This window comes from Gorilla gorilla, chromosome 1 (assembly GCF_029281585.2).
Source record: "Gorilla gorilla gorilla isolate KB3781 chromosome 1, NHGRI_mGorGor1-v2.1_pri, whole genome shotgun sequence".
Taxonomy (NCBI): Eukaryota; Metazoa; Chordata; class Mammalia; order Primates; family Hominidae; genus Gorilla; species Gorilla gorilla.
The window spans coordinates 139,682,136-139,702,135 of NC_073224.2; the positions used below are offsets into that span (position 1 = coordinate 139,682,136).

A 20,000-nucleotide genomic window follows, 5' to 3' on the forward strand; every position below is an offset into this window, starting at 1 on the left:
CAAACAAAAAGTTACAAATAAAACAAAATACAGATGTGGCCAGGTGTGGTGGTTCATGCCTGTTATTCCAACACTTTGGGAGGCCAAGATGGGAGGACTGCTTGAGGCCAGGAGTTCCAGACTAGCCTGGGCAACATAGCAAGACCCTGTCTCTACCAACAACAACAACAACAACAACCCAGATGCTCCTTGACTTATGATGGGGATAAGTCATAAACCCATCAAAACTAAAATGTCTTAAGTTGAAAATGCGTTTAATATACCCAATCTATCAAACATCATAGTTTAGCCTAGCCTACCTTAAACATGCTCGAAACGCTTACCTTAGCCCACATTTGGGCAAAGTCATCTAATACAAAGTCCATTTTATAAAGAACTGTTGAATATCTTATGCAGTTTATTGAATACTGAAAGTTTAAAACAGAAGAGTTATTGCTTTTACACCATCATAAAGTTGAAAAATTATAAAAGTCAGAGACCATCTGTAGTGCCAGTTTCTCCGGGGATTTTGCTTTTTGTGGTGATCCAAACCTAGTATTCCCCTTACGGTGGCTGCGAGGCTGCTGATTTGGCTCCTGCTGCGCTAGGGAAAGGAGGATGGAAATTGGGCAAGTTAAAATACTACAAAACTCAACCATTTTTCCTGAATACATCCTTCTCAGTTGTTGCAAGCCTTTTTTTGATTTCCAAAATTCTGAAAAAATTGATTTTTAACAACTTTTGGCACTGTACTTGTTGCTCATATGGAAGAGCAGATTTTCAGATGTCTTTAATCCATCATTCTGGAAAGTATGTGCTTTTAAAGCTGGTTTCTATGTCATGGGTGCTGTTTTATCATAGGCTGAGGACTGGTTAGGACAGGAAGACAAGAAGCAAGAATGACAACAATTATCTGTTGCTGGCAATAAGTTAGAAAAAAGAGCTAGAGACATTAAGAATGCCATTAGAATGAAAATTAGATGTATTATTTCAGGTTTGGTCCCATTCCTCCTGTTTTGTTTGCCAAAACGATCTAGAAAAGCCTGTAAAGTATACCTAAAATGATTATGGGATTAGAAGGACTTTATATAAGAACAGGCTAAAATAATTTTAGGAAGAAAGACTGGGAGAACTCCCATCTAAAATTCATGAAATTACAAAGGATATGTATTGAGGACATCACTTTTTGAACTTACTTCTGGAAGTATTGGGCATCCCTTAAAGTTTAGAAAAGGGTAATATAAGACAATAGAAGGAAATACCACTTTAAAAATGTATTTTTAGGACTTGTTTTTCTGATAAATGGGTCAGACAGAAAACCTGAGAGTTTAATTAAATTTTTGGATTATAGACTATGAATTGCTTAAAATTTTTTCGAGTGTTTCTTGCAGATACATTGAAGAGACTCTGGAAGTCATTATAGTCATCTCTGAAACATTTCTTAGTACACCATCTGAAAGTAAATGCTGGGCTAGATGAATACTGATCTAACTCAGCATGGCATTTACATCCTTAATATGATCTGTACTTATGACTGTTTCTGTAAAAGTGTCTCATTTCTTTTTCTTTTAGGTATGTAAAAGAAGGAGATACAGTGTCTCAGTTTGATAGCATCTGTGAAGTTCAAAGTGATAAAGCTTCTGTTACCATCACTAGTCGTTATGATGGAGTTATTAAAAAACTCTATTATAACCTAGACGATATTGCCTATGTGGGGAAGCCATTAGTAGACATAGAAACGGAAGCTTTAAAAGGTATTGTAAGTCTGTTAATCTATTTTACCAAATTGATTATTGGTCTCTTTTTGTCATTGGGTCCCAATTAAAAGTGATCTTTTTTTGTTTTTTTTTTTCTATTCCTATTTATTTTTAGCTCTTGGGAAAATGTAATCTTTTCAACGTGAAAAAAGGCAGCAAGTTCAACACAAAATAGAAATCTGAATTGTAGGATAAGACAAAACCAAAGGTGGGGGGGAAAAAGCAATAGCAAAAGGAAGAGATGAAATGTTGCAAAAAAGATGGAGGATGTCCCATCCTTTCTCCTCTGGGGAATGACTCAAACATTCAGGTGGCATTATACATTGTTCCACATAAGTCAGTGATGTTATTCCTTTTGGAGGGGTAAGAAGGGGTGGGGATGGGCTTTTAATAACTTACAGGATTTGAGTTGGAGTTTTAGAAGCCGAAATGAGGAAAATTGAAAAGGTTCTCTGTGAGTCATGATTATCTTTTGGCCAGTTGCCATGTTAAAAATGTGTACAGTAGCACTTCATTTACCTGAAGTCCTGCCTTCTGGAGATCTTAATGTTCAAAGAGGCAACAAGCTCTCTCAGTAATTAAAGATTCAGACTATAAATACTGGCCACAAAGAACAAAAATTGGAGTATCTAAAGATGAAATCTAATATAATGGATTGCTCTGTTTGCCGCTGATACAAAAAAAAAAAAAAGCACTCTTGTTGGAGATGGTTATAAACTTTTTCAAGAGAAGTTGAAGAGAAAAGAAGGAAAATTAAAATGAAAGCAAAGATACCAGCATTTAGAAGCAGCAGCAACCATGGGACTTACAAGTGATAGATGTCCTGTCAAAAGGGAATTCATCATGAGAATGTTACAGAGGAAAGCTAAAACAGTTGGCAGTCCCAGTGGTGGCAGGCAGCTGGCTGGCTAACTCACAAGTTCCTTACAGCACTGTTGTGGTATACCAAAGTTTTGTCATCTAGGAATCAGTTTTGATACTAGGGGCTGCAAGAGCAATAGGTTCTGTGACAGAACTCCTAGGCCAGCATTCCCACCTTGGAAGTGCTGAGATAAAGATATCTCACTGTAATTCAGAAGTCTAGCAGGAGTAATTGAATTACAGTGTCTGGCTGACACTTAGTTCTGCAGTTGGTAGAACAATAACTAATATTACAATCTTTTTTTTTCCAGAATCACATGGTATAATTTATAAAATTTTTTACACTTATTATTCTGTGAAATATTCCAGTTTAGCAGATGAAGAAACTAAACCCAACTAGAAAGGTTGGACAGGCTGGGCGCAGTGGCTCATGCCTGTAATCTCAGCACTTTGGGAGGCCGAGGTGGGTGGATCACGAGGTCAAGAGATCGAGACCATCCTGGCCAACATGGTGAAACCCCATCTCTACTAAAAATACAAAAATTAGCCAGGCATGGTGGTGCGTGCCTGTAGTCCCAGCTACTCGGGAGGCTGAGGCAGGAGAATCGCTTGAACCTGAGAGGAGGAGGTTGCAGTGAGCCGAGACCGCGCCACTGCACTCCAGCCTAGGTGACAGAGCGAGACTCCATCTCTTAAAAAAAAGGAAAAAAAAGAAAGGTTGGAAAATTTGCTCAATGGTTGGTGACAGGACCAAAGTTAGAACTTAGATGTCCTGAGTCTTTGTCCAGAATATTTTCTACTATGACATGTTGCTTCTAAAAGCTAGAAGGTGATTTATTGAAGGCTTCCTACTACTTTTTATTATTATAAAAGCAGGAGGGGTGCATTGCAGAAAGTTCTAAAATACAGAAAGCCAAAACAACAACAAAAACCCTAATGTTCACAAATCACACTCAATGCATTCGTGTATATCATTCCAGATATTTTTCTAGGTCATATGTGTACATGTAGGTATTTTTTTAACCAAAATAATATATTGTATATGCTGTAGTCCAATCTGTTTGCTTTGTTCATCTATGTTTTCATGACAGTACATTTCAATTTTATTTTTTTGTTTGTTTGAGACGGAGTCTTGCTCTGTCACCCAGGCTGGAGTGCAGTGGTGCGATCTCAGCTCACTGCAACCTCCACTTCCTAGGTTCAAGCGACTCTCCCATCTCAGCCTCCTGAGTAGCTGGGACTACAGGTGTGCACCACTGTGCCTGGCTAATATTTGTATTTTTTTATAGAGATGGGGTTTCACCACATTGGCCAGGCTGGTCTTGAACTCCTGACCTCAAGTGATCTGCTGGCCCCATCCTCCTGAAGTGGTGGAATTACAGGCATGAGCCACCACGCCTGGCCTATTTCCATTTTATATGATCGACAGACCATATTTAGATTTCCTGAATTATCCCCAAAATGTCCTTGATATTTCAATTGATTTTTTTTTTAACTAGGATCCAATATAGGACCATACATTGCACCTAGTTGTTATATCTCTTAAGTCTCTTTTAGTCTAGTTTATCCTCCTCTAACTTTTGTTTCATGACACTGATTTGAAGAGATTGCCTTTGTTTTGCAGAATGTCAAACTTTTTGGATTTGTCTTGTTGCATTGTGGTGTTATTTAACTTGTTCCTCTAGTCGTTATATTTCCTGTGAGCTGGAAGTAAGTTTTAAAGGCTAAATTCAGGCTGGGCTCAGTGGCTCACACCTGTAATTCCAGCACTTTGGGAGGCCAGGGTGGGTGAATCACTTGAGGTCAGGAGTTTGAGACCAGCCTGGCTGGCCAACATGGTGAAACCCCATGTTTACTAAAAATACAAAAATTAGCCGGGCGTGGTGGCACATGCCTGTAATCTCACCTACTCGGGAGGCTGAGACAGAATTGCTTGAACCCAGAGGCAGAGGTTGTGGTGAGCCAAGATTGCGCCCCTGCACTGCAGCCTGGGAGACAGAGTGAGACTCTATCTTAAAAACAAACAAAGGAAAAAACAAACAAAAAATTAAAATTAAAATTAAAAATTAAAAAATAAAGGCTGAATTCAAGTTAAATATTTTGGGTGGAATACATCATAGATCATGTTTGTATTTCATGTTGCTTCACATCAGGATACACTTAACATCTGATGACTGCCATAGTGATGCTAAGTTTAAACACTGAACTAGGATAATGATACCCTTACCCCTCTATTGTGGAGTTGTGTTTTCCCCTTTTGTAACCAGAAAATTATGTATGTAGTGTTAGCTTTGACACTAAATAAGTAGGTTCTAATATAATTTGAGATCCTTCCTAAATCAATAATTGCTTTAGTGGTTGTGGAATGATGATTTTTGGATTTTGTCATTCCTTTAACATTATTAGCTGGCATTCTTCTGTAAAGTGGACCTTTCTCCTCTCATCAGTTGGGGCTATCTGTACTGGGGCTATCTGTATGCTACCTGTATGAAATACAGTTCTTACTGGAAAGAAAATAAATGCTTAATTCTTTCCCTTTGCCAGTTCTCGAAGTAAGGAGTTCCTTTAGTAGTCACTTCAAATGCTGATAGTAATTTTTCCAGCATTCTCAGTGTATGTGTGAGTGTATGGTCATATGTTGCATAACGACGTTATGGTCAACAACAGACTGCATATACAACAGTGGTCCCATAAGATTATAACACATCTTTACTATACTTCTTTTATATTTATATATGTTTAAATACACAAATATTTACCATTGTGTTACAGTCACCTACAATATTCAGGACAATAACATGCTCCACAGGTTTGTGACCTAGGAGAAATAGGCTATTTCATATAGCCTAGGTGCGTAGTAGGCTATACCATCTAGATTTGTGTACGTGCACACTCAAGTTTGGATAATTGTGAAATCACCTAGCAATGCATTTCTCAGAACATACTCCCATCGTTAAGCAATGCATGACAGTATTTCAACTGATTTCATGTGTTTAATTGATTACAATCATTATTCTTCTCGATACTCAAATCATTGTAGTGGTGACCCCTTCAGCCTGGCTCCTATGTGTTCTATTAACATTGTCCTGTTAACTTTTAAAAGCTTCCTTGCTTTTGGCACAAAAGATGTTCTGGGATTCACCTCATGCTTTTCCCACCCCATACCTGGAATAATTCATTTCTTCAGGGGCTCTTGTTCCTTTAAGTATTAGTGTAGAATGAATAAGAGGCTATAATCTGGGCATTAGGGGTGCTTCCTATTACTTTGATTCTAAATTTCTTTTGAAAGACATTATTGGCTAGGCACAGTGGCTCACGCCAGTAATCCTAACATTTTGGGAGGCTAAGGCGGGAGAATCACTTGAGCCTGGGAGCTTGAGACTAGCCTGGGCAACATAACGAGACCCCATCTCTACAAAAAATAAAAAAAATTAGCCAGGTGTGGTGGCGTGCACCTGTGGTCCCAGCTACTTAGGAGGCTGAGGTGAGAGGATCACTTGAGCCCAGGAGGTAGAGGCTGCAGTGAGCTGTGTTAATGCCACTGCACTCTAGCCTGGGTAACAACAGGACCCTGTCTCAAAAAAAAAAAAAAAAAAAAAGGCATGATTTAGAAAAATTTAAAGAAAAACAAAACAAAAATTCACCTTTAGAATTAAATGAAATAAACACAGTTTTTTTTTGGATTCAGATTTAGAAAGGAAAGAGTGTTTCATTCTTGGCATAAACTGACAAGTAAGGATTCTGAACAGTATACTATGGATGTCATTAAATTAGAATGTCCAAGCTGGAAACCAGATTAGATACCAATTTAAGTTATCTAAAAAAGCAAGTTATTTATATGAAAAAGTAAACAATTGGAGTTTGTTATTTGTTTTGTTTTGTTTTGTTTTTTGACATGGGGTCTTGGTCTGTTGTACAAGCTAGAGTGCAGTGGCACGATCATAGCTCATTATAGCCTTGAATTCCTGGGCACAAGCAGTCCTTCTGCCTTAGCTTCCCAAGTAGTTAGGACTCCATCATGCCCAGCTAATTGGCCTTTTGATTTTTTTTTTTTTTTTTTTTGTGAGATGGAGTCTTGCTCTGTCTCCCAGGCTGGAGTGCAGTGGCACGATCCTAGCTCACTGCAACCTCCGCCTCCTGGGTTCAAGCAATTCTCTTGCCTCAGTCACCCTAGAAGCTGGGATTCCAGGCATGTGCCACCACACCTGGCTAATTTTTGTATTTTTAGTAGAGGTGAGGTTTCACCATGTTGGCCAGGCTGGTCTTGAACTTCTGGCCTCAAGTGATCTGCCTGCCTCCGCCTCCCAAAGTGCTGGGATTATAGGTGTGAGCCACCACACCTGGTGCTGGTTTTGTTTTTAGAGTTTGTTTTGACATCTCAAGTAAGATCCAACTTAATAAGTCTGGGTATAGCAAATTATAAAATCACAGTACATTTTGTGGGGGGCCTGTGTTTTTTCTGGAGAATTTTTTTTCACAAAAATTAATATTCTGTATAACATGATAAATCTTAAAGAAATTATGCTGAGTGAAAGAAGCCAGACCCCACCACTCAAAAGAAAACATGCTATATGATTCGAAGTACATAAAATTTTAGAAAATCCAAACTAATCTCTAATGACAGGAAACCAATGAGTGGTTGCCTGGTGACAGAGTATGGAGGGTAGGAAGGGTTGGAAAGGAGGCATTACCAAGGAATACGAGGAAACTTCTGGAAATGATAGACATGTTCATTATCTTGATTATGGTGATGGTTTATGAGTATATACATATTTCAAAGCCTATCAGATTATATGTGTGTGTGTGTGTGTGTATATATATATATATATATATATATATTTTTTTTTTTTTTTTTTTTTTTTTTTTGGGAGACGGAGTCTCACTCTGTCACCAGGCTGGAGTGCAGTGGCATGATGTCGGCTCACTGCGACCTCCGACTCCCTGGTTTAAGCGAATCTCCTGCCTCAGCCTCCCGAGTAGCTGGGATTACAGGCAGGCGTGCACCACCACACCCAGCTAATTTTTATATTTTTAGTAGAGACGGGGTTTCACCATGTTGGCCAGGATGGTCTTGATCTCCTGACCTTATGATCTGCCCACCTCAGCCTCCCAAAGTGCTGGGATTACAGGCGTGAGCTACCGTGCCCAGCCTCAGATTTTATATTTTATGTATGTGCAGTTTATTGTGTGTCAGCTGTATCTCAGTAAAGCTTAGAACAAAATTAATGGCATTGGATAGGTTATATTTACAGTAAAAATTATCTGACAGTATTCTTCATAGAGAACTGATAATTTGCTAGCCATTCTATTTCATTTGCCATTCATAATATGTTTTAAACAACTATCTTGCATGCTAGTTTTATTTCACATCTGTACCTTTTTGCTTTTATATTTGGACTTGTTTTTTATATTTTTATTGTAAGAATAAACTATGAAGCATAAGCCCATGTATCAAATAAGCAGGCCTATAGAAATTAAATTCAGCTTAATGAGAGAAATTTATATATGCTTCATTTTAATTGTGGAAATAAGATTTCTAAATATTTTATGTATCTTTTCTTAAGCAAGAATTTGTAGTAATACTGAATTTATGTTTTTCCTGTCTTAATGCTGGTAAAACCAATTATATAAAAGACGAACACAAAGTCTTCTAGAAATATAAATTATATTATTAACATTTTACAGGTGGAAAATTATTATAGCATAGAGCCATGAAGGGTAGAAGAGATCAAGACTAGACATCTTAATAGTAGTATTGGAAATTAAGTCCTATCTTGTAATGCTAATTATATTCTATAGTACTGTCTTTTGTAACATAGTAGTAGTCTGCTTTTCAAAGCTAGAGGGTCATGATAATTTTGGTGAGGGAAACTGTATTTGTGACCTCCAAGTCCTATCTATGAGTCCTTTGACTGTAACAGACCTCTACTTCAAAACAGTTTATTGGACTCACGTATGCCAACTTGTATCTGTGACATATAAGAAGGCATATACTATTAAAAAAAATGACAAGTTGAAATCCAGTTACTTAATTTTTTTTTTTTACTTAACATTATCACCATTATATCAAAGCTACTCCATGTTTCAGTGCCTTGTCTACTGTAAACGTGGTTTAGACCATGTGCAGTCACTCATGCCTGTAGTCCCAGCACTTTGGGAGGCCCAAGTAGGAGGATCATTTGAAGCCAGGAGTTTGAGACTAGCCTGGGCAACACAGTGAGACCTCATCTCTACAAAAAATTTTAAAAATTAGCCAAGTGTGGTGGAGCACACCTGTAGTCCCAGCTATGCAGGAGGCTGAGGTGGGAGGATCGCTTGAGCCCAGGAGTTTGAGGCTGCATTGAGCTATGCTTGTGCCACTGCATTCCAGCCCAGGTGACAGAGCAAGACCCAGTTTCTTAAAAACACACACACACAAAACAAACAAAAAACTTAGACAGGTGTGGTGGTACACCCCTGTAGTCCTGGCTACTCAGAGGAAACCCTGTCTCAAAACCAAAACAAACCTAAAACCAACTCAGTTTAAATTGTGTTACCTCGAGTTGTCTTTACAGCTGATGTGGTGACAGATGCTTTCTCTAGCCTCTATTTATTTAATGCAGTAAAATGATTCCTCACTTTTCTAAACAACTAAGGCTCTTTGTTCCAAAACTTTTCAAAAACTTTTTTTTGAGAGAAATCATTAATTTTGTTTTAAAAATTTCATATATGTTAATTCTTAAAGTGAGGATATTGAGTAAGCTTTTTTGAGTATGCAAAGACATGTTATGAACATTCACCACTGTACTAGAAACAATACAATTCTGCGTTTGATTTTTAGTTTTTCAGCCCGTTTAGATTGTCCTTGTGCCAGGTCATCACCCACCTTCCTAACTTTCTGAGAAGACATATAACCAAGTTGATTAAGAAATATTTGCTAACAAAGGCAAATAGAGCTGATTGAGAGTGTAAATACCTTTCCTCTGGGTCAAGTGGACAGTTTTAATGCTGAGGCTGTGTGGCACCTATTTTAGGTACACTGGGCCATGAAGCTATGTTAAGATGAAGTTGCCAGGATGCTCCACCACCAGATAAGTGGAGAGTTACTGAACCTAATTGAGAGGTACCATGGGGCAGTGAAAGGAGGAGAAAGAGGGACGTGAGCTTTAGCAGAATACTTTATAAAACTAATATTATTCTGCCATTATATTGCATTTACCCCTTAACATCAACTTGTATTGTTGATTGGTTTCTCTGTGCTAATACTATATATACATCTCATTTAACAAATGTAATATCTGCTTTTGACACATGGACCATTGAGACTCTGAGAGGTTAAATAACTTGCCTATGATTACATAGCTACTAAGTGGTGGAGTTAGGATTTGACCTCAGCTCTGTTTAATGTGAAAGCCCATGCTCCTAACCACTTTGTTACACTGATAATTTAGTTCAGAGAGGATGGATATCAGCTTCATTTTGCATCTAGAGTAATGGGACTTACTTTCTAACACTTTACATATGCATATTTACAAAATTCTGCTACAACAACACAGTTTAGTTTACAAATATATAGATTTTATAATATTGAAATGTTTACCAGGATTAGTATAAAATGTTTTAAAGAAAAGCTCTTTGACATAAAACCATTCCAATAATGTAGTGTACCATCTAACTAAATTACATTCAGTAACATAAATTGCATGGTTCAATGCTAGGCATAGTAGGTGCTCTTGGTAGCTGTAACTGTTCATTTTGTATAGCCTATTGTAGATTAAATTGATTGAATTCGCTGTTTTAATAATTTGAAGTGAAAAAGAAAATGCAATGAAATCTTTTCAGTTTGGATGTCCTTAATTTTCAATTTATGAACATTTGGACAGGAACTAAAGTTTATTTTTGTGCTATGAAGAAAGGTCTTCCAAACACACTTGAATACCTTAGTATTTCAAAGCATTTTTCTTAAAAGAATTTCTCCTAGCTGAGTGAATTAATTGGATTACTTAATGGTATTCTTAGAAATACCTAAGAATATTGCAGTTTCACAGTTTTATCAATTCATGTTATTCTTTTATTTAGTTAACCTGAAATAATGTGGTTTTATTATAAATTTGCTTTCTATGAGGAATTACCTTAACACAAAATTGACAGGCTTCATAAGAAAAAGTGTTTACTTACCAGTGTTTGTTTGCTTTTTCTTAAAATTAGTTAAAGCTTTTAAAACTGTACTCTAATTCCCTAACTGAAGATCAATCATCAAAGGCTAAAATCTCACATAGTAGACTGTGATGCTAGAAACACTAAAGTCATATCAACTGGGGAGACTTGTGAAATTCAAATTTGGTCAACTTCATCCCCCTTAGAGTCCGTTTCTACATTGGTAACATTGAGAAATCTGTCCTACATACTCATAACATTTTTGTAATCAGAGGAGAAAATATGTGTAAAAACACTGAAGGAGGCCAAGGCAGGAGATCACTTGAAGTTAGGAGTTCAAGACCAGCCTGGGCAACGTAGTGAAACACTGTCTGTATTTAAAAAAAAAAAAAAAAAAAAAGCAAAAAATAAACATTTTGAAGATTATTTAAAATCTTCTGCTGTGTAGTAAGGTGGTATTTTATTACTTGGTTAAGAGACAGCTTTCTTCCAACAACTACATGACTATTAGAAATAATATATGAGTGACTTCTCACAAGTAAGTTTGTCATTCATATTTACACCCAAGTTACTCTAAAAGGGTAGTACTATGTAGGTAATATATCACAAAATGTTTTCCAGAAAGGTGAGTAGCAATAAATTACTTGGTCTTTTGGAAATAATGTAATAATTTTTGTATGTTATATATTTGGATATTTATACATTCTCTTCAGCAAATATGCATTATCCAAGTTAGCATTGGAGTTCCTACCATATTGGGGTTCCTACCATTGAATCCCCTGATTTTCGTTTGGATCTTGGTTCCACATGCTAATCTTTCTCACTCATTTCTCCAATGACTTTAACAGATGTAGAGAATATACAGAGATTCTGAAAATTCAACAAAAATTATGCCTTGAACTATAGGAGTTGTATTCTAGCTACTTTGACCAGAAGGAAAATTTACTAGGGCTATGAACTAATGGAAACAGCACAGACTGAGTCAGCCCTAGGACTGAATTCAGCTCTTAGATTTATTAGGTGTCTCACCTTGAGCCAATCTGTTCAGTCAAACCTCACTTTTTGAACTGTCTATAAAATGGGGATAATAACACCTATCTTAAACAGTTGTAATGAAAAGTAAGATACTGCATATGCAGGACAGTATTTGACACATAATAGGTGCTCAATACAAGTTTTGGGTTTTTTTCTCTTCCCTTCCTTACCTTTAGGAGAATTTCTTTGTAGCTCCACTGGGCCAATTCATAGACTAGTAAAGAGGAATGAATAGACTATCTTATCACAGTTGCAGTAGTAGAAGATTTTTATTTACCTAGAAATGAATGTCAAAACTGTCAAAGCAGATTCAGTTGTCTGTTCATTTTCAGAAGTTCTGTCAGTCTTTAATTTACCAATTCAGACAGATTCTGCTATATGTATACATCACTGATTTCCTAACAGCAGAATTTGACAATTAAATGCTCTCAAAAACATTTTTTTTTTTTGCTTGCAGAAATATATGCTAGTAGCCTGAGATAGTTTTTCTAATAACAGGAATCCAGAACTAGAGAATAAAACAACCAAATTAGCATTAGCCACAGCAGTTCTGTTTTCTTTTCCTTTTTTCTTTTTGAGGCAGCCTTCCTCTGTCACCCAGGCTGGAGTGCAGTTGTGCAACCATGACTCATTGCAGCCTTGACTTCTTGGGCCCAAGTGATCCTCCCACTTCAGCCTCCTGAGTAGCTGGAACTACAGGCACACACCAGCACACCTGGCTAATTTTTAAATTTTTTATAGAGAGAGGGTCTCCCTATGTTGCCCTGGCTGATCTCGAACTCCTGGCCTCAAGCAATTCTCCCGCCTTTACCTCCCAAAGTGTTGGGATTACAGGTGTGAGCAACCATGCCCAGTCACCACAGCATTTCTTAAACTATTCAAAGCAGAGCAAACTTTTACGTACTATATCATCTCAGGAAAGTGTTTAAGATTTTCATAGATTTTATATGATTCTTGTGCGGTTTTTTTTGAGACTGGGTCTCACTTTTTCACCCAACCTAGAGTGCCGTGGCGCCAACATGTCTCACTGCAGGCTTGACTTCCTGGGCTTAAGTGATTCTCCCCCCCTCAGCTTCCTGTGTAGCTTGGACCACAGATGTGTGCTATCGTACCTAGCTAATTTTTAAAATTCACTTGTAGAGATAGGGAGTCTCACTTTGTTGCCCAGGCTGGTCTTAAACTCCTAGGCTCAAGTAAGTGATCCACCCACCTTGGCCTGCTAGAGTGTTGGGATTACAGGCATAAGCCATTGTGCCCAGCCCATTCTTTCATATAATTTATCTTACATTTGATCCTTATTCCATGCTGTTTATAAATACAAATGAGAATTTTATTAGAAAAATGTTTAAAATACAAATTTTTTTTTTTTGAGACAGGGTCTCACTGTCATCCAGGCTGGAGTGCAGTGATGCAATTACAGCTCACTACAGCCTCGACCTCCTGGGCTCAAGCAATCCTCCCACCTCGGTCTCCCAAGTAGCTGGGACCACAATTGTGTGCCACCAAGCTCAGCTAATTTTTAAATTTTTTGTACAGGTGGGGTCTCCCTATGTTGCCCCAGCTAGTCTTGAATGCCTGGACTCAGGTGATCCTTCTGCCTTGACTCCCAAATTGCTGGGATTGCAGGCGTGAGCCACTGTACCTAGCCACAACACATTTTAAAATTTCTTGAGGAAAACTCTCATTTTTAAACTTGTAGCTGCTATATTATTTCAACAGGAGTGACATATCCACCAGGTACTAATAATTAAAAAGTATCAGGTACCGGCACACACACCCCCCCACTCTACCCATACCATTAGGATAGTTGTGTTTTCCGATTCTGAAGTAGTTCAACTTTTATACATTTAGACTATAAACTTTAATTTATTTAGATATTATAGGCCACATCTTAGTGGCCTTACTTTACATCTTAGTAAAAAAAAAAAAATTTTTTTTTCAACTGAAGTTAAGTTTTACCTTGTTACCAGATTCAGAAGAAGATGTTGTTGAAACTCCTGCAGTGTCCCATGATGAACATACACACCAAGAGATAAAGGGCCGAAAAACACTGGCAACTCCTGCAGTTCGCCGTCTGGCAATGGAAAACAATGTAAGTTCTCTTAATATTTAAGTCTGAGATTGTATAGGAAGTGTACATTTGTATCTCTGAAAAATTAGCCAACTATCCCATGATGAAATAGCTCAATGAAATTAAGGAAACATGAAGATATTTGCTACTGAAATGCGATAGTTGCATAAAAATACATGGGAGAAATGAGAAGTTGTAAACTTATTACTTACTATCAATTGAGCAGTATGATTTTATTATTCTTTCTTAGAGCCTAATAACAGTAAGAGCTACCATTTACTGAGCACTTGTAAATACCAGGTCTTAGGTCAGGTGCTCTAGAGGCACAGCATGAGATAGGAATTTGAAGGAGGGAAAACCTGTAAAGGGAATGAAGGAAGCAAGATAAAAAAGGGAAGAGAAGGGAAATTGGCCAGACATGGTTATGGTATCAAGCATCTGGCCTGTCCCAAAGCTTGCCATGGTCCTAAGTAAAAAAAGAAAGACTCTGGCCTGATCTGAGGGTGCAAGGGAGAACCACAGAATTACTGCTTTGAGGCAAGGAGGCCGGCCTTTTGTATTTCCTCTGCCAGTCATTGACTGAATGGAAGGTGGAATGCCAGGCAGGGTGGCCCCCTGGCACTGGGATAGGTATTTACGTATTCTCATTTAACCCTGTAAGATAAGGAGCTATTTTAAGACTTGGAGGGTTTAAGTAACTAGTCTAAAGTCACACAGCTAACATAGCAAGAGCCAGAATTCAAAAGTGAGTCTATATCACTCCAAAACCTGTGCTGTTAGATGTTATATAAACCTCAACAATCATTGCCTCCATTATTTGAGCACATATGTGCCAGACACTATAGACACATTATCTGTAATCCTCACAAGGACCCTGCAGGCAGGTTGATTAACTTATCTAAAACCAAGTAAGCTGAACTAGGGATTTGAACACAAATCTGTCTGGTTCTGAAACCTGAATACTTTCCACTGTGCCCCACAATGAGACTTTTTGTTTGTCTCTTTTTGAGAAAAGTAAGGTTGCTGTGAGAAAAAAATAAAAGTTTATGTTTTGTGAAATACGTAATAGAGTCATTAAAATGTTCATATTCTTTCAGCCAGTTATCCTGCCACTGGGGAACTATCCCAAGAAAATAATCTAGGAATCATTCTTCCTTGTATTTTATATAGCCAAAAAATTAGAAGATGCATACGTGTTCAAATTATGTTATGTATCCTTGATAAAATGTTATGTAACCCTTAAATGTGTTTAAGTATGAAGACCATTTAGCATAACAGAAAATAGATATAGTAACGTGGAACATTAGGTTACTAAGGGCATCAGATGAAATAATGATTTAACATTTTGCTTTGAAATCTATAAAGCATTTTAATAATTTTTTTCTTAATAATATAGAAAGAAATATATAGAAGAAATGTATGATTTGGCTTTCCTAAAACACTCCCTAAAGATGTGTATAGAATACTTGGGTAGAGTGCTTGTATGATTACTAAAAATTAAATATTGGATTTAGTTATCAGAAATCATCTTTTTTCTTTGAATTTGCATATTTATGAATTGAGTTTGTTTAAAATTAAGAACCAGTGGCATTTACAGTTGTTTGTAATTGCCTAAAAATTATTTGTTTAAATTTTCATAGTCCATTTGTTACAAACTTAGTGTTTGCCTTAGTAAAGTCCTTTATTATTTTAGTCATCCTTAGAGATGCACTAATACAAATGAAATGGGGCCTATCCCTAAGAAATTAATACATACTATATATGAGGAGATCATTCAAAGCTTTTATGTTTATTTTTATTTAAATAGAATTAAATGTTTTGTACTGATCTTTCCAAAGCAACTACCAGAAAAATAACTAATTTGAGAGAGCTTTTGTATTACGATTATTTAAGTTGTTACGTTTTTAACTGGTAGCCAATGTCAGAAACATTGGTCTAAATTTGGTATAGCATTTAGTTTCTCTTAAATTCTCAGCTCTCCCTCTTCTTATGTAGTCCCCAAGAATAGAAAAGATCGAGTAAGAATTATGCAAGAGATTTTAAAATACTTGAGTATAAAAATGTAAGTTTTCAGCTGGGCATAGTGGCTCACGCCTGTAATTCCAGCACTTTTGGGAGGCTGAGGTGAGAGGATAGCTTGAGGCTAGGAGTTCAAGACCAGCCAGGGCAACAGAGTGAGACCCTGTCTCTACAAAAAATTTTTTTAAAAAGTAAGTTTCCTAAATAGATTATATATAATATAGATACCTGATGGTTACCACATGCATATGTGAACAGTATATACAAAAGTAATGATTGCTTAAGTAGAAAATGAAAAGGTTATTTCCTTTTACTAATTTATTGGACAGATATATTTTACTGTCGGTTGATCAAATTCCATTTTGAAACTTTAATGATGTTTTTAAGTAGTTGTATTTTTGGCATTAAAATATATCATTTTTTAGATTAAGCTGAGTGAAGTTGTTGGCTCAGGAAAAGATGGCAGAATACTTAAAGAAGATATCCTCAACTATTTGGAAAAGCAGACAGGAGCTATATTGCCTCCTTCACCCAAAGTTGAAATTATGCCACCTCCACCAAAGCCAAAAGACATGACTGTTCCTATACTAGTATCAAAACCTCCGGTATTCACAGGCAAAGACAAAACAGAACCCATAAAAGGTAATGATAGTAATAACAATACTATAAGGCAATAGTTCATTTATTTTGGGGGAAGCTACCTCAGTAGATAAATGTATATAATATGGTGTTTTCAAGTCTTACTGAAGGGAAAGTTCAACTTCAGTCAGCATATAATTTTTCTTTTCTTTTCTTTTCTTTTTTTTTGAGATGGAGTTTTGTTCTTGTTGTCCAGACTGTAGTGCAGTGGCACGATCTTGGCTCACTGCAGCCTCCGCCTCCCAGGTTCAAGCAATTCTCCTGCCTCAGCCTCCTGAGTATCTGGGATTACAGGTGCACGCCACCATGCTCAGCTAATTTTTTGTATTTTTAGTAGAGACAGGGTTTCATCATGTTGGCCAGGCTGGTCTCGAACTCCTGACCTCAGGTGATCCACCCTCCTCAGCCTCCCAAAGTGCAGGGATTACAGGCGTGAGCCACTGCGCCTGGCCATAATTTTTAAATGGTGAAATAGCATAGCTTTTCCAGGAAACACTTACAATTTATGTGTATCATTATCTTCTGAAGAGTAATACATTAGCAGGTTTCTTGAAATATAAACTTGTATACTGATAATTGCTCTGTTTGAAGACACACAGGATATTTTAAACATTCACTATTTGTAGTTAGCTTTCAAAATAACTAGTTCTGATTTGTTATTTATAAACTCCCGGAATGATTAACTTCCAGAAGAGTGGCTTTGCAGGAAAGTTGTTAGGGAAATACATGGCTTGCATTCTTTTGAATTTTTTATATAACACAGCATTTAAAGCAGTTACCTGCTATGTTATTGCATTTGCCACTGAGTGTCATGATGCAGTCAATATTCCAGCTTTGAAATTAGTGACTTTCAGTGTAATGTAATGAAGAGAGTAGTAAGAGGAAGGGTTTAACTGAGAGAGTAAAAGACATTAGAGAACCTTCCATTTTAGTTTCTTTAAAAAAAAAAAAAGGATGAAGAGATTTGAGAATTTAAATAAATGAATAACAATTGAATGCTTTTCAGGCTTTCAAAAAGCAATGGTCAAGACTATGTCTGCAGCCCTGAAGATACCTCATTTTGGTTATTGTGATGAGATTGACCTTACTGAACTGGTTAAGCTCCGAGAAGAATTAAAACCCATTGCATTTGCTCGTGGAATTAAACTCTCCTTTATGCCTTTCTTCTTAAAGGTGAGATTCATTCATTTCAAACAAGGCTTGAGTAGGACATTTATTTGTTTGTTTGTTTGTCTTTTTGAGACAGAGTTTTGCTCTTGTCACCCAGGCTGGAGTGCAATGGCACGATCTCGGCTCACCGCAACCTCCACCTTCCGGGTTCAAACAATTCTCTTGCCTTAGCCTCCTGAGTAGCTGGGAATACAGGCACCTGCCACCATGCCTGGCTAATTTTGTATTTTTAGTAGACACGCGGTTTCACCATGTTGGTCAGGCTGGTCTTGAACTCCTGACCTCAGGTAATCCATCCCCGCCCCGGCCTCCCAAAGTGCTGGAATTCCAGGTGTGAGCCACCATACCCGGCCCCAAGTAGGACATTTAAATTTTGCTTTGCCAACATGCAATATGTTGACTGTGGCCTTGAATAAAAATATTACTTTTCACAACATCAGATAGTTAGAAAATATGCCATTTCTTTGTTCAATAGGAAATTATAAAATTGAGATTTCTATATTATATTTTTAGCTGCTTATCTTTGAGCTAGGTAGAGACAATTCTGCCAGTTAAGTAAAGCCTCTGATCCTAAAAGGATCACTCCAACCAAGTCTTGGTTTGAACTAAAATGAGACTTGATATTAATTTTGCAATATCACTGACATATATTTAATATTTATTTTCATTTACTCAACCAACTTACATTGAGGATCCTGGGAATCATTTCTAGTGCTAAGCCTTGGGACCAGTATAAAATGGAGTAAGACCATCAGCTGACCTTGAGCAGCATACAGTCTAGCTCACATTAGTGACTGTGCAGCAGCTACCATGTGCCAGCCTCCATAGTAAGCATGCTGTATACATTATCTTTTTTTTTTTTTTTGGTATGAATCTCATTTATTGAAAAGATTATTTCTCACCTTTCTCAAATTGAAGACTGCAAAAAATAAAAGCAGTGCTTCATTGAGTTGTCATGAGCCTGGGGCAGGAGCAGCAGCGCTGCCTCTCCACGCTCCGGGAAACCGCAGCTGGCGTGTGCCACATCGGTCCCACCTCGCTTTACAAAACAGTCCTGAAGCTTAATCAAATAAAACTATTGAACACAACATTTACATTAGAAAAAGAGAGCTGGGTGTAGGAAAGCCGAGCCTGGTGTTCCCTTTAAGCGAAGGTGGCTCCACAGTTGTGGCATCTTCGCTTCCTCAAGGCAAAACAGCAGATGAACCCAAAGGGGAACAGGATGATGGCCAGGAAGATGCCCAGGAAGGTGAAGCAGTCCTGCAGCCCCCCGACCCTGCAGACGGGACAGCCTCCCACGACCACGATAGAGTTGGTAGGATAGCGGGTGATGGTCCGGCTGTGGATGTTGTAGACCCTGGGATGGTGGGTGGGTGTCCGTGTGCCGAGGTAGGAGTAGGGCGGTTGCGGGGGCGCGGCGGGCATGGCGCCGTAGCCGTGCGGGCCGCACGCGTAGTCGCCCTGGCCGGCCTCCAGGTTGTAGGCGGGCGGCCGCTCCTGCAGCAGAGTCTTGTGGTCCATGGCGGCCCGGCTCGGCTCTGTCGGCCCCGGCGGGGACGCGGCGCACGCACCGGGTGGCTCGCGCCCCTCTGAGGCAGACGCGGGGCGGGGCCCATTATCTCCTAATTCTCAGAGTAACCCTGACATGTAAATATTACTGTCTCCACTTTCCATTTAAGGAAATTGGGGCTCAGAGAGGTTGAGAAACTTGTTAAGGACTTAACAGCTAACAGGTGGAGAAGCTCTTTCAGGTTCTGGTCTGTTTTACTCAGAAGGACATACTGATGTCTGTAATGCCAGCATGTTCAGTCCTTTCTCTACACTGCACCAAGACTGGTCTTCCGTAAATCAAATTATTGTAATATTCTCTGATTCTTTTCAGTGGTTCCCTTTCATTACCTTCAGGATAATTTGTATGCCATACTCCTTAGTGTGGCATACAAATGTGTTATAAGTCTCTGCTGCCTGCCTCTCCGTTCTTACCTCACTCCCTCATATTAAGCTACCCATAATTGCTGGAATACACAATTCCACCTGAAGTGCCCGTTCTTCTCGATCAAACATCTGCAAATCCCAAACTGTGGTCAGGTACAGACTCCTTCTGTGGCTGTCACTATTTGAATTAAATACTCTTGTTTCCCACTGTTAACTTATCTCAGTGCATTGAGTGCTTACTCAGTTTTCTCTTCACTTACTCACTTACTGGGCGCTGAGCCTCATGAGGCAGAAACTATTCTTCTTTATCTCCCTTTTTCTTTCTTTCTTTCTTTTTTTTTTTTTTTTTTTTTTTTTTTTTTTTTTTTTTTTAGAAAGGGTTCATTCTGTTGCCCAGG

At 38.1% G+C, this 20,000-nt stretch overlaps 1 protein-coding gene and 1 long non-coding RNA gene across 9 annotated transcripts in view; one reads left to right on the plus strand and one right to left on the minus strand.

Annotated features, from left to right (window-relative positions):
• DBT (dihydrolipoamide branched chain transacylase E2) overlaps positions 1-20,000 on the plus strand; it is a 69,220-nt gene that overhangs the window by 17,428 nt on the left and 31,792 nt on the right. For 4 of the 8 annotated variants that reach the window (XM_055352903.2, XM_055352904.2, XM_063696632.1 and 1 more), the window contains exons 4-8: positions 1,552-1,733; positions 13,739-13,860; positions 16,284-16,500; positions 17,504-17,670; positions 18,857-18,982. In XM_055352903.2, the coding sequence (XP_055208878.1) occupies positions 1,552-1,733; positions 13,739-13,860; positions 16,284-16,500; positions 17,504-17,670; positions 18,857-18,982 (814 nt within the window). The remainder of the gene's footprint in view (positions 1-1,551; positions 1,734-13,738; positions 13,861-16,283; positions 16,501-17,503; positions 17,671-18,856; positions 18,983-20,000) is intronic. The other 4 variants (XM_019035544.3, XM_063696647.1, XM_063696653.1 and 1 more) reach the window with 1 other exon arrangement.
• Positions 399-13,844, minus strand: LOC129524998 (uncharacterized). The gene is made up of 3 exons (XR_008669022.2): positions 13,728-13,844; positions 11,939-12,045; positions 399-583 (listed from the first exon to the last, which is right to left on the minus strand). It is a non-coding gene; the product is annotated as an uncharacterized lncRNA (long non-coding RNA).